This window comes from Colobus angolensis, unplaced genomic scaffold (genome assembly GCF_000951035.1).
Source record: "Colobus angolensis palliatus isolate OR3802 unplaced genomic scaffold, Cang.pa_1.0 Scaffold13, whole genome shotgun sequence".
Taxonomy (NCBI): Eukaryota; Metazoa; Chordata; class Mammalia; order Primates; family Cercopithecidae; genus Colobus; species Colobus angolensis.
The window spans coordinates 4,278,980-4,292,415 of NW_012114252.1; the positions used below are offsets into that span (position 1 = coordinate 4,278,980).

Sequence of the window (13,436 nt, forward strand, 5' to 3'; positions counted from 1 at the left end):
TAAATATTGTGAACATTTTTTGAACTACATATTATAGTATTTTTAACAGCCAGTATACTTAAGATTTTCTGAAAATAATTCTCCTTGTTTTGGGATGAACATTGTATTTTGTTGCAGGGCCTTTGATAGTTTTTGTAAGATGTTAAAAGACAGTTTACATTTCTATTTTTATTAATTGTCATGAATGGAAAGTTTAAAAAAAGAAAATTGTAATAACAATAGTTTTTCTTAACCCAGTATCAAAGTAGGCTTTTTCTTTTTAATCCTTCTTTTTCATTTCTATACTCTTTTAAATGTCAGAGTTACTGTGAGATTTTTTAAGTCCCCTGGGACTCATTAGACTACAGCCTTAGAAAAATTTAGGAGTGTCTCACTTTAAAATCACTAAATTCACCTGAATCCTCCAAATCATTTACATGACTTAAGGAGTTACTTTTAGATTTAGCTACCGTGCCAAGAAATATAAAGAGATGAGTGTGTTGTGGAGTTTTCAGAGCACATTTAACATATGAAAGAAAAGGACCTTTTATTCTACTGTTTATGAGAGAGTTAACAGGCTAATAATTAAACTGTTTTCCTGACTACAAGAATTTAAAGGCATGATATGTTTTGTTGAATTAATTTATCTTTGAATGTCTCACTTAAGATTTTGACCTGCCATGCTAAGGATTGGCAAAAGTTTTCACTAAAGGACTAGATATTAAATACTTCTGTCATTTTATACGACATAAAGTCTCTGTGATATATCATGTTTTGTTGTTGGTTTTCTTCTTTGTTTGTATTCAAACACAGAAAAATGTGAAAACCATTCTTAGCTCACAGGACTTACAATAGGTTGCTGACTAGAAGCAACCACTTCTTGAAACTGTTATGGTATTTCCTAAAGTATTTTCTCTGAAACACTTGTTTTCAAGCTATTTAATAATTTTGTAGGGATGAGGGTCCTGAAGAGGAAGTAGGCCTGGAAAATACTCATATAGGAAAGGTAGGCAGATTCTCTGCTGGGGACATTCAGTACTAGAGGCATGGGTGCTGAACCTCTCCAGGGGCCTGGGATGCACATCAGGCTCACATTCTCTTCCCGGGCCAGTCAGATGTACCTAGAGAAGCACAGATTTAGGACATTGGGATTTTTAAGTCTTACAATTATAATCATTTGTAACCACAGCACTAAACTGTAAATAACATCTTTTATTAGAACTCCATTTTGGAAGTGGAAACACATATCTTTTCTGTATTGTTTTTGGACAATCGCATCTCACAATAGATGTACTCTGTGATCAGCTTTTTTTCTTCTTCCTCAGTTTCTCTAATTTGTCTTTCCATTGAGATTGCTGAACAAAGTCAGGGCCCCCTATCTATGAGTCTCCTTGGTTGAAACGAATAACATTGCCAGCTCTTATTTTAAGGACACTCATTCCCTTAAAGGATAACTATTACAGAGAATTTTAAGAAAATGTTAAGATTTACAACTGGATTACTTATTTAAGTATATTATCTAGTATGAAAATATGATTTCTGTGTAACTTGTCAGGGATATGTGAATGTATTCACCTATATGTATAATTGTTACATATATACATATATACATAATATGTATACACATAATATGATATAAAATACATAATATTTTACATAAAATACATATGACATACATAAAATGATTTACACAATATTGTCTATGTATGCAAATATACATATATGTATATACATATTATTATGAATTATTATGATTTACACAATATGTTCTGTGTGTACAAATATCATAAAATGAGGCACCATTTTGGTCAAACATTTTAAGCATCCTTTTGTATGCCAGTCACTGTTCTATACACTGTAGTGATAATCCCAGGTTCTGTGTTTGATTTTCTTCCAGTGGAAGCCCCCACTTTGAGGGAAAGATAAACCAATCCCAGAGGTTCAAGCCTGCTCTCCAGGCTCAGTTATCTGCATTAACTAATTAGTATTAATGGGACAATAATCACATGTGAAAATCATTATTTTATTACACTTCAAGTTCTGGGGTGCATGTGTGGGACGTGCAGGTTTGTTCCACAGGTATACACATGTGTGGGACATGCAGGTTTGTTCCACAGGTATACACATGTGTGGGACATGCAGGTTTGTCACACAGGTATACACATGTGTGGGACATGCAGGTTTGTCACACAGGTGTACACATGTGTGGGACATGCAGGTTTGTCACACAGGTATACACATGTGTGGGACATGCAGGTTTGTTACATAGGTATACATGTGCCATGGTGGTTTCCTGCACCCATCGACCCATCACCTACATTAGGTATTTCTCCTAATGCTATCCCTCCCCTAGACCCCCACCCCACAATAAGCCCCAGTGTGTGATATTACTCTCCCTGTGTCCATGTGTTCTCATTGTACAACTCCCACTTATGAGTGTGAACATGCAGTGTTTGGTTTTCTGTTCTTGTGTTAATTTGTTGAGAATGATGGTTTCCAGCTTCATCCATGTCCCTGCAAAGGACATGAACTCATCCTTTTTTATGGCTGCATAGTATTCCATGGTGTGTATGTGCCACATTTTCATCATCATTATTATTATTATTATTATTATTTTCTTTGAGATGGAGTCTCGCTCTGTCACCCAGGTTGGAGTGCAGTGGCATGATCTCAGCTCACTGCAACCTCTGCCTCCTGGGTTCAAGCAATTCTCTTGCCTTAGCCTCTCAAGTAGTTGGGACTACAGGCGCCCGCCACCACACCCGGCTAATTTTTTGCATTTTTAGTAGAGACAGGGTTTCACCGTGTTAGCCAGGATGGTCTCGATCTCCTGACCTCGTGATCCACCTGCCTTGGCCTTTCAAAATGCTGGGATTACAGGCGTGAGCCACTGCGCCCAGCCGAAAATTATTTTTATCAATAATTTAGGTATGACTTTAGAATGCATTTTGCAATTTATATTTAAATATGAACTTATCCACTGTCCTAGGAGTTTATAATGCTTCCATTAATTATTCATATCATGGTCTGAAAATTTGACTAAGGATAAACTACAATGCCATCCTGCTGTCTTGTTCTTTCCTAGAACTATTTCTTGTCTATCATCATTTTGGAGCTCTGGGTTGGGTTGCATTCTGGTTCTCTTGGTCTAGGGCAACTCACTTAACATTTTAAGCCTCAGCTTTCTCGTCCTCAAACTAGATCAACTAATAACTGATTGCCATGCAAGTATGTAAAGCCTGTAATAAAATATCTGATGCCCGTTGGAAATCAGGCAACATCTTAGGCACTATCTCTAGTTTGACTTAAAATTAGCATCATTCACTGTTTCAAATCCACTTTTTGTCTCCAGTTAAAGAGTGGTATCTTTACTTTTCTCCTAAAATATAACAAAGACAAATGGAAATGATGAAGATGTTCTATTGCCACATTACTGGCATTTTTAATTAGTTTGTGTATATGGAGGGGAGGGACATTTACTTGAGGGTTAAAAATTTGGTTCTAATAACCTCTCAAACAGGAAAGATGTGGATTCCTACTGTGAGATCACTTTGAAATTGTATAGGCTTCTATTAAGTCCTAGGAATAATTAGTTGAGTAAATAATAATACTTATGATAAACTTAATTTATAAAAACATACACACACACTCATTCAGAGCAAAAGAAAGTGTGAATTATGAGATGCAGAAGTGGCAAATTCCAAAGGAATTACTGCTTAAAGCAATATTGTCTTTTAATAATCATAGATTTTTATTTCTCCCTTTTTAGATAAACTGTAATTTAAAAAATATCTTTATATAATTTCAACCCAAAATCTAAAAAATGCATTCAAAGAATCAGCTTTTTAGACAAAAAAAAATGCAAGTGATGTTTAAGAAAAAAAATACTGAGACAATATTATCTATTGGAAATAGTTCTTTTCCTTTTTCCCTTATATAACTGCTTTTTAAAAAAAAAAAAAAAACTGTATGAATGAGGAAATAAAGGATGCCACAGTCTTGCTTATTAAAAACAACACAGCAAAGCTTCAATGTGAGTTCATTCAATACAGCAGATTATTTATTGAGTGAAAGAAGGCTTTATGTGTGAGACTCCAATGTGTGAGACTCGAAAGTGGTTTGGGAGTTAACTCTAATGTAACATGCTAGGCATTGCTTAAATGTAGTATGTGAGTGAAGGTGAGTGCAATCAGCTTGGTGAGATAATGCACTATGAAGTCATGTCCCAGCAGGGATAGAACAGCAGAAGCAATCATTAAGCCAGGCAAAGAATGGCTCAGGACAGGCAGAGTTTGGAGAGAATGTCAAGCTCTGGCAGAGCAATATTGATAGCCAACATTTTTTTTTTAAACAAAGGCACAATATTTTATGCACAGGTACACATGAACTTGGAGCATGGGGGGTTATACATGAATATTATATGTGTATAAATATATGAGAATTTGCAAGATGACAAGAGGGCACATCAGTTATGTCCTGTTCTAAGATGTGGTTTGTGGTATCTTTCTTTCTCTGAGGTGGGCCCACAAAATCATCACTATCAAAGAGAAGTCCAGAACCAATGGAGTCAGGATGTATTTCACTGGATGGTCATGTTCATCCATCGATCTATTCATTCATTCACTATTCACCACATTTTAAGGCACTATCATGTGACAGGCACCATACATGGAAATGGCAGTATTGACTACTGAGAATCTTACTGTGAATACAACCCGTATTTCAATTCCTTCTATTTAAGACACAGCACCTCAAATTTGTGTTACAAATAAATCTTGGGGTTGATGAGATGAGGTCTAGAAATAGAAAACAATTTCTCTGAATGTTTTTAATTTTCTATTTATAGACCTTAGAATCTATCAGTAGAAGGGTGGCTCTCAGCAGGTGGGGGTAAGGAAGGGAGTAAGAGTGGTTGATAATGTTCGATGACATTTTGGTTGTGACTACTGAGAGAAGGATGTGCCACTGGCATCTAAAAGGTAGAGTAGAGGTCAGGCATGCTACTTTATAATTTACAATATACAGCACAGTGCTCCCCAAACCACTGTCCAAGGAAAGAATTATCCAGCTCAAAATGTTCACAGTGCTGAAGCTGACACCTGAGATAGATTAGGATCATCTACTGCTCAATAACACACAAGCTACAGCTTGCAAAGGACACCGCCTCATGTGGCAAGGACAGACATCCTGACATGTGGCAAGGACAGACATCCTGAGCATTGTCCATCTTTACTGCTACTTACTTTCAAGGTCCCAGCCCCTGGGAAGTGGGAAGAGATAGGCCATTTGGGACCATGTTTTCCCTCTGCCGCAGTCTAATGCACAAGAGTATAAATGGCACTGTGGGTCTGCCTTCATTAATGCTCTTCATTAATTCAGCATTTTCCTGCAGTTTATATCAGGCTATTACATAAGCAAGATGCTTTTTGAAAGGAGAAATGATTTCAAAAGATATGTCTGAAAGCTGACATATGTATGTGGAATGAGAAGGAATACTCCTCATTTCACCTTGAGAAATGCAGGAGGAGAGGCAGGCTAGGAAGTTTATTGAGTGTCTGTGGATCACAACCCTTATAGGATGTCAGCTGTCATCTTTTTTTTTATTTTATAATTTTCATTGTTATTATTATTATTTTTTTGGGGGGATGAATCTTGCTTTGTCCCCCAGGCTAAAGTGCAGCAGCAGGATCTCGGCTCACTGCAACCTCCACTTCCTGGGTTCAGGTGATTCTCCTGCCTCAGCCTCCTGAGTAGCTGGGGACTACAGATGCCCGCCACCATGCCCGGCTAACTTTTGTATTTTTAGTAGAGACAAGGTTTCACCATGTTTTCCAGGCTGGTCTCAAGCTCCTGACCTCAGGTGATCTGCCCACCTCGACCTCCCAAAGTGCTGAGATTACAGGCCTGAGCCACTGCACCCAGCTGGATGTCAGCTTTCAGAACCAGTTTATCCTCCATGTCAGCGCCTCCTATGGAATCTTCCTTACCCGCAGTTTGGCTGAGCTGACCAAACTGATTTAGCATACTGTTGTTGAGGAAGAGTAGAAATAAAGAGATTAGCAGAGAACTATACAAACGTACACCCTTGCATGCGCATGTGTGTATTTCCAGGTTTAAGGAAGGAAACAGCATACCTGCTTCCCACAGTAGGACAAGTGCTATCATCTCGACCGACTAATGACCAAAGCTTTTCACTCCTTGGGTTCCGAAAGGATATAGATAGACACGACCATGCTGCAACATTCATTTTAAACAAGTTTTTAATAGGAAATGTCTCTGAGAGCATGAAAGAGGAAGACGAAAAGGATGTTATATAGCACTTAATCCAATCCCGTACCTAATCCAGCACAGAACATGTTTATCTATGTAGTATTAACAAGACATTTCTGAGTTGAATGGGACAAGCTTTTGTTGTGTGATGTAGACTGTAGAGAGCCTCTCGTCTGCCTTTTTCCTCTTTCTGTGCTTCCCCTTATCCCTGTGTGCCATCTTACCTTTCAGTCCATTTATTTGGGGGCTTCATTTGGAGCCTTTCTCAGTTATCCTTAGGGCACCTCTTGGCTCCTTGGGGTTGGTTTCTGCCCCTTAAGAGATCTCTCCAAGTGATCAGGCCACATCACACAGACTTTCTTTTTCCTTTTCCAACAGTGGTGGTTTTTATCTACAAGACTGTTCTCCCACTTGAGACAGTCTGCCCTGAAGCAAACAGATGTTTACATTGAGATCTCCCCTCTAGATGAATAAAATCATCCCAGAGGCTAATGCTGGCTAGGAAAGGTTTTTTGTGCACCTATGAAGCGTAACTGAGCCCTAAGCAACCACCTTTGATGTATATTTTGTGATTGGGGAAGAAGGAAAAATCAAATAGCATTTCTTTCTGCCAAACTGTTTTTTGCAGATAAAAATTTTTGTTGACTGAAGACTTTATCCAATGTGTGCTTTGCCCTCTTCCATTAAAATGAGTTCAGTTGAGATTGCTTATTCTTATATTGTCCTTGAATTTTGTTCTCTCTAATGTTGCTTGCACATGATACTTCATCAGTAAAATGGATCACATAACTGTCTTCTAAATCTCCATCTTGTTTGGGTTGCTGAGAAACAGTTTTCATCCAAGCATGAAGTAATTTGTTCAAAGAGTCAGACTTCAAAAGGTGGAAGTCTACAGTTATGCTGAAAATGAAATGAGTACCCTTATTTTTGGAGGACATTAGCTTTGCCTCAGTACCTTGGATCTCCATTATTCATAAGATCTTAGATCAATGTACCTTAAGGTAGCAACATTTATCATAATTGGCTGATACATTAGCGTCTTTCAATACCAAATATTAACTTTGACTATGAGATCAGTAAACCATATAATGATTTTGAACAAGAAATAATAATAACTTGACTTTGAGGATCAGTGAAGCTAATATCAGACTTCTGAGACAATGACATACTCTTAGACAATAGTATAAGCTTGGAATCTATGGAAATGTTTCTTGAGCCACATTTATTGAAATGTGATAACTTGGTTTCTATACTGAATCATAAATACTAATTTAAACGTAAGAAAAACCACAAGACACAGTGACCACTCACTTTCAAAGTGGGCATGGCTCAATATTTGGAGTTCTCATATCAGGAGAAGAAGAAGAAAAAAAAAAAAATCTAGGGAGGTGTTACCCTCAGTAAAAGAGAAAATGCCATTTTTATCCCTAACACAAATATTTATTTCTCAAGACTTTGGAGAGCAATGAGTATCAGAGAAATTTTGTTCTTCTCTTTTTTTAAAGCTCTTTGCAAATCCAGACCACACTATTGATTACTGACTATTCATTGCTGAAGGCAGTACTCTGTATTCAATAAATTAAGCTTTAATTCCCAAGTCCAACAAAATAATTGACCTCAAAAAGAAGATAAATGAATAGGCTGTCCAGAGCTCATGATTAGAATCCACTTTCCAGTCTCATTATATTAGTATTTCTCAATTCAGTGATTTTTCCATTCTTTTTTATCTTCTTTCACAATCTGTTATGTCTTCCACCCTGTTCCTGTGTCAGCAAGGTCAAGCTACTTTCATTCTTGGTTTCCAGATCGGAAGGTTTAACTTATGATATTCTTATACTTTTATATTAGTAATATAATGTACTTTCCATTTTAGGACAAACTAGATAACTAGTATTTTTGAAAAAAGTATGAAATGCTCTTGATTTCCTAAAATCCTAAGTGACATCAGCATACAGCATATATAAATATTTTGATAAATTTATGCTTCCCAATTTTGCAAATTTTGCCCTATCTGCTTCAACAGTCATTTTCTTTACCAAATCCTTAAAGATTCAGAGAGATTTAATAATATTTACCTTGATTTTACATTTAGTAAAAATAAAAATAAAAACCATTTGGTGACGTGAACAAAATTACACAGTATTTATAATCCCACATTTTTTGCTGCCACTGTAGCAACAGAATTTGTATTTTTTAAAATATATATATATTTCATAGAAAGGAGGTAAACAAATTAAAAGTACTTTCATTGATGCTTTGGTCTGATTTAAAAAACAAATATAAAGTAGTTATCATTATTACAGACACCATTTAATTATCAAGACAATGGTTTGATTGTATGTTAATCAGAACTGAAGTGGCTAAACCAAGCACTTCTTCAGCCAACTTTTAAGAATACACAAGTAGCTTCCGTGGAATTAATGGAGAGTTGTTCATCACTATTTCCTTTCTGTATCTTAGGAGAGAATACCCAGAACCCCAGAAAGGAGCAGAGTCCTTTTTAAAAATTCCTGGAGCTTTTGAAGTATGCAGGACTTGATTTGTCCCTGCATTTCTGAGAAGGGGTGTAGTTTCAGGGAATAAAAGGGGACTACGAAGAGGTAAAGCAGAATCATTTTGCTCTTAGGAACTTAGACTGATAACCTCAGAAGCATTATCTTTCCTTAGCTCTTTCCCCACCCCAATTTACAATCTCTAAATGAGATAAAACTTGAGCTTACTCTACCCAAGCTTATTTGTGCAAAAGGATAGGTGCCCTACACACACGAAGTGTGTCTTGAGGGAGCCTAGCATGAGGGCTAGTGAAGCTAATGATACCCAATGGCTTTAATTTATGTCTTATTTTTTTGCATCCTGTAAGTGATCCCAGTAACATTCAAGCACTGTTGCAAAGTGGAAGATTTGAATTATTGATGTGCATTTTTTAATTTAGAACCTCACAACCAGAAAGTCCAACTGTCAATATTTTATTCAAGTTCTATAACATGATGGTTTATATTTGTAATGATGATCCAAGATACTTTATGGCTTTCTGACTCATTATGGCCACCTACATTATGCTTATTATAGCTTTATTATGAAGTGAATTTAATTGCATTATGAATATCTGAACACTGCTAATTGATTGCTATATATGGAAACTAGAAAGAGTCTAACATATGACATTAATTTGAACATCTCATTTATGGAGTATTTCAAATAAAAGGAATTTAATGGAATTTAGTATTAGGACAAATTTATAAATAAACTGAAGCAAATGTGTTTATCATTATGTAAACAACAATACTCTGCACATTATATTTACAACAGATTTTGATTTGAGTTTGTATCAAACCATAGGATTATTTAAAATTTAACAAGAAATGGTAAAAGAATGGAGCTATTTTGGAAGAGGATTACATGGTAGACTCCTAATGTTAGTGGAAATCATGGGGTATTCTGTTTTGAGTCATACAGGATTGTAGATGGAGGTCAAATCCCATTGAAAATATGATTTTTATCTGTCCATTAACACCTTAATCACAGAATATGTTTTTCCATGAAAATGTCAATTAAAAGCAGTTGTACTTAAGGTAAGTAGGTGCCTTGGGCTTTCTAGATTTCATTAATTTACGACTTCTTCCTGTTTTATCTGCAGAATTTTTCCGAGAGCTCCTGGAGAATGCAGAAAAGTCACTAAATGATATGTTTGTACGGACCTATGGCATGCTGTACATGCAGAATTCGGAAGTCTTTCAGGACCTCTTCACAGAGCTGAAAAGGTACTACACTGGCGGTAATGTGAATCTGGAAGAAATGCTCAATGACTTTTGGGCTCGGCTCCTGGAACGAATGTTTCAGCTGATAAACCCTCAGTATCACTTCAGTGAAGACTACCTGGAATGCGTGAGCAAATACACTGACCAGCTCAAGCCATTTGGAGACGTGCCCCGGAAACTGAAGATTCAGGTCACCCGCGCCTTCATTGCTGCCAGGACCTTTGTCCAGGGGCTGACTGTGGGCAGAGAAGTTGCAAACCGAGTTTCCAAGGTAATTGAAAATGTGCTGTCTTTCTAGTTGGTCTTCCTTGTTTACTCTGTTTTTTAAAACCAATGTTGACAAAAAAAAAAAAAAAATCAAGGTAAAAATTCTTAATTGGTGGTCCTTGCTCTTAGAGAAATCAGCTAAATATCAAAGTATAATTCTGGCTTTCTTTTCCTTGCTTTGTGTGAGAAAAGACAGGATTTTAAACCTTTCTATGTGGTTGGAAAATTAATGTTAATACTTGTCAACAGTAAAGCAGACAAGCTTTTAGTATCAATGGTGCAAAAGCAGGCGCATTGCAACTATGATCATTTAGTATTTCTGATGAGGGTTTTAAGGATGATAAATACTCATGAAACAATCCATTTAGAGGTTATAATCCTCTAGGGAGTCAAGATGACAGTCTTCGTGGACCTGCGATTAGAGACAAGTTATTGTTCAGGACATCAGCACCTGGCGCTTCTTCTTTATCATCACGTGTCAATGTGGCCTCATTCCTTCATGGTAAAAGAAGAGCCCTTTGCTGACACCTGTATTACTGAATTAGGAAGCACTAATGAATACCAAGTATAGATTCTTGCAGCAGATTTCTTTTGTTACCTCTTATCTTTGTAATTTCATACCATGCATTGCCTTGGGCTTATGAATAAGATCAATCATTAATCTACTTTTGGGCCTTTCTTGAGGATAGCGTCTCTATACCTTGGATGTAAGGGATAATTCTACATTCCACTACTTAAACATTGAATATTTCCTGTGTAGAGGATGTCTGCTTTTGTTTAAGTTCTTTCTTGACATTTAAGGCACTTGTGAGGTCAGTCCTACAAATAAAATGAAAGATAATTACTTAAAGAAGTAAAGTTAAAAATAATACGTAACAGGAATCTGGTATTATGTCACTCAAAGAAGGTATATTTGTACAAGGATTATTCCCAAACACTACTTTTCTATTGCAGGGCTGTGCGAAAGAGCCACAGTATTTTTCTTAACTATTGGTACTGTCCTGTAATGCTTTTTTTTGACACTTTGATCTCCTCAATATTTACATCCTAGCATAAAGATTGTGTGTACCCTTAAAAATGTTTCTCTATTGCACTGTCAGTAAAATCCATAATAGCCCATTTTCAATTGTTAATTTCCTAAACGTTTATTTGAGCATACAGACAGGTTATTTGCAGGAAGGCACTGAAGGAAGTAATTACAAGGGCTTATTTAACAATATAAAGGGCATATGATTCTAATGTTTAAAATAATATCTTTACATTGAATCTCAACAATGTTTTAGATACCAAAGAAACTAGAGCCCCAAAAAGGAATTTATAAGGAATTAGCTAGGTAGAATAGCAAGAGGAAATATATCACCTGAGGACTGTCAGTAAAATATGAATAAGTATAGAAAATAAATATGCATTCCATATTTCCTTGAGTAGATACAGTTTGTTGTAAAATAAGTGTAAATTAATTTAATAAGTTAAACTCAATAATAGGCTTAGTTACAGAGGCTGCAAGCTGAAGCTTTTGATTTTGTTGAAGGATGAAACATGTAGCCAGCCTTTGAGAAATATGAATTTAAGAAATTCAAAGTATGGATGGATATATTCCTGATTATGTGTATTTATTCTAATTGAGTGTTAATAATGTTTAGATGTGCGTATTATGATCTGGCAAGTTTCCAGTGAGATAACAGAATATTTTCTAGCAAAGTGTCTACAAAGCCATGAGGGAGGCTGCTGCTGGCTCTCCCTCCTGTTTTTCATAAAGTGACATTCACAACTGCCCAGAGATGGTGTCTCCCCTTGGTCACTCTCTGACTGTCTCAGTTGAAGTCTTTGTTGACCGAAGTCTAACATGCTCTTCCTTCTGGAGAAGGATGACCTCATGAGCCAACCATCAGCAGAGTATGACCTTTTTCTCTAGAAGTGGTGAGAAATGCATCCGCTAACACTGTATTCTCTCTGCCACTGATCCCTTCAGGACCAACAATCCCTAGTCAGTTAAAATTATAAGCCCCATCCGACATTTGGGCACTGCCTTTTGGAGATGGATAGACAGATAGGAGGATGGATGGATAGATAGATGATAGATAGATAGATAGATAGATAGATAGATAGATACGGTGTATGTATGTATAGCCTTGGTTTGAAAGAAGTTGAGAAATGTTTTTGCAAATAATTTATGTTTCAGGAATTTAAGTATTTTACCAATGAACTTCCTTACCTATGATTACAAGATGGTCTAGAGCTGACTAAACTAGCAATTTGTGATCTACTGATACTATGATGATTTTCAGCACCCAAAGTGTTTTTGTAATAAGAATAAAGAATCACAAAGACTAAATATACTAAAAAGAGAAGCAAGAATTGTGTTTGAGGTTTAAGCCCTTCATAAACTGAAGCCTCTTTATGGTCTATTAATTGAGTGATTTAGAGTTGGAGAAATGATGACAGAAGAGCAGAATTCCCAAATGGAGATCAACAAACTGGCTTGTCTCCTGCATCCTGATTTGGGTGATTTTTTTTTTTTTCTCTTCAGTTTCTCTCTACACTTATGGTGACTTCTTAATCTTGAAAGACATCATGAATATCTTCTAATTAATTGCTTTGACTGGAAAATTTACCTCTTTGGCAGAACACAGCAGTTTGACACAAATGTTTTGACATAATGTTCAGAACATTATTGGGAAATTTCTTACCATAAATATAGAGGTCTAAATTGTAAACATCAACAGAATTATTTTTAAAACTTCTGCTTGCCATTTTATGAATACAAACACTGTCTTTTTCTAGCCTTCAGATGGGGCCAGTTTATTTTAAGTAACTATTACTCAAGGTCTGACCGCAGAAGCACTATGTGATTCTGTAGTGAATATATGTGGGCAGTCAGCCAGGATTCATTTTCTGTGTGAGTGACCATTTTGAGCACGTCAAGTGTTAATGAGAGGTGGAATATCAGGAATCTCCATGCTTTGCTGGTGGAATTATCTATTCATATGCTCACTTTAGATTATAATCTGAGAATACCTGTATTGCTGAAGATGCACCTATTCTAAAACTTCAATTTCTCTCTCTTTTTTTTTGAGACGGAGTCTCTCTCTGTCGCCCGGGCTGGAGTGCAGTGGCCGGATCTCAGCTCACTGCAAGCTCCGCCTCCCGGGTTCCCGCCAT

General features: G+C 36.5%; 1 protein-coding gene across 1 annotated transcript in view; it reads left to right on the forward strand.

Moving 5' to 3' along the window:
- Positions 1 to 13,436, forward strand: part of GPC6 (glypican 6) — a 1,213,294-nt gene that overhangs the window by 613,575 nt on the left and 586,283 nt on the right. The window contains exon 3 of the mRNA XM_011933786.1: positions 9,887 to 10,278. Coding sequence (XP_011789176.1) covers positions 9,887 to 10,278 — 392 coding nt within the window. The remainder of the gene's footprint in view (positions 1 to 9,886; positions 10,279 to 13,436) is intronic.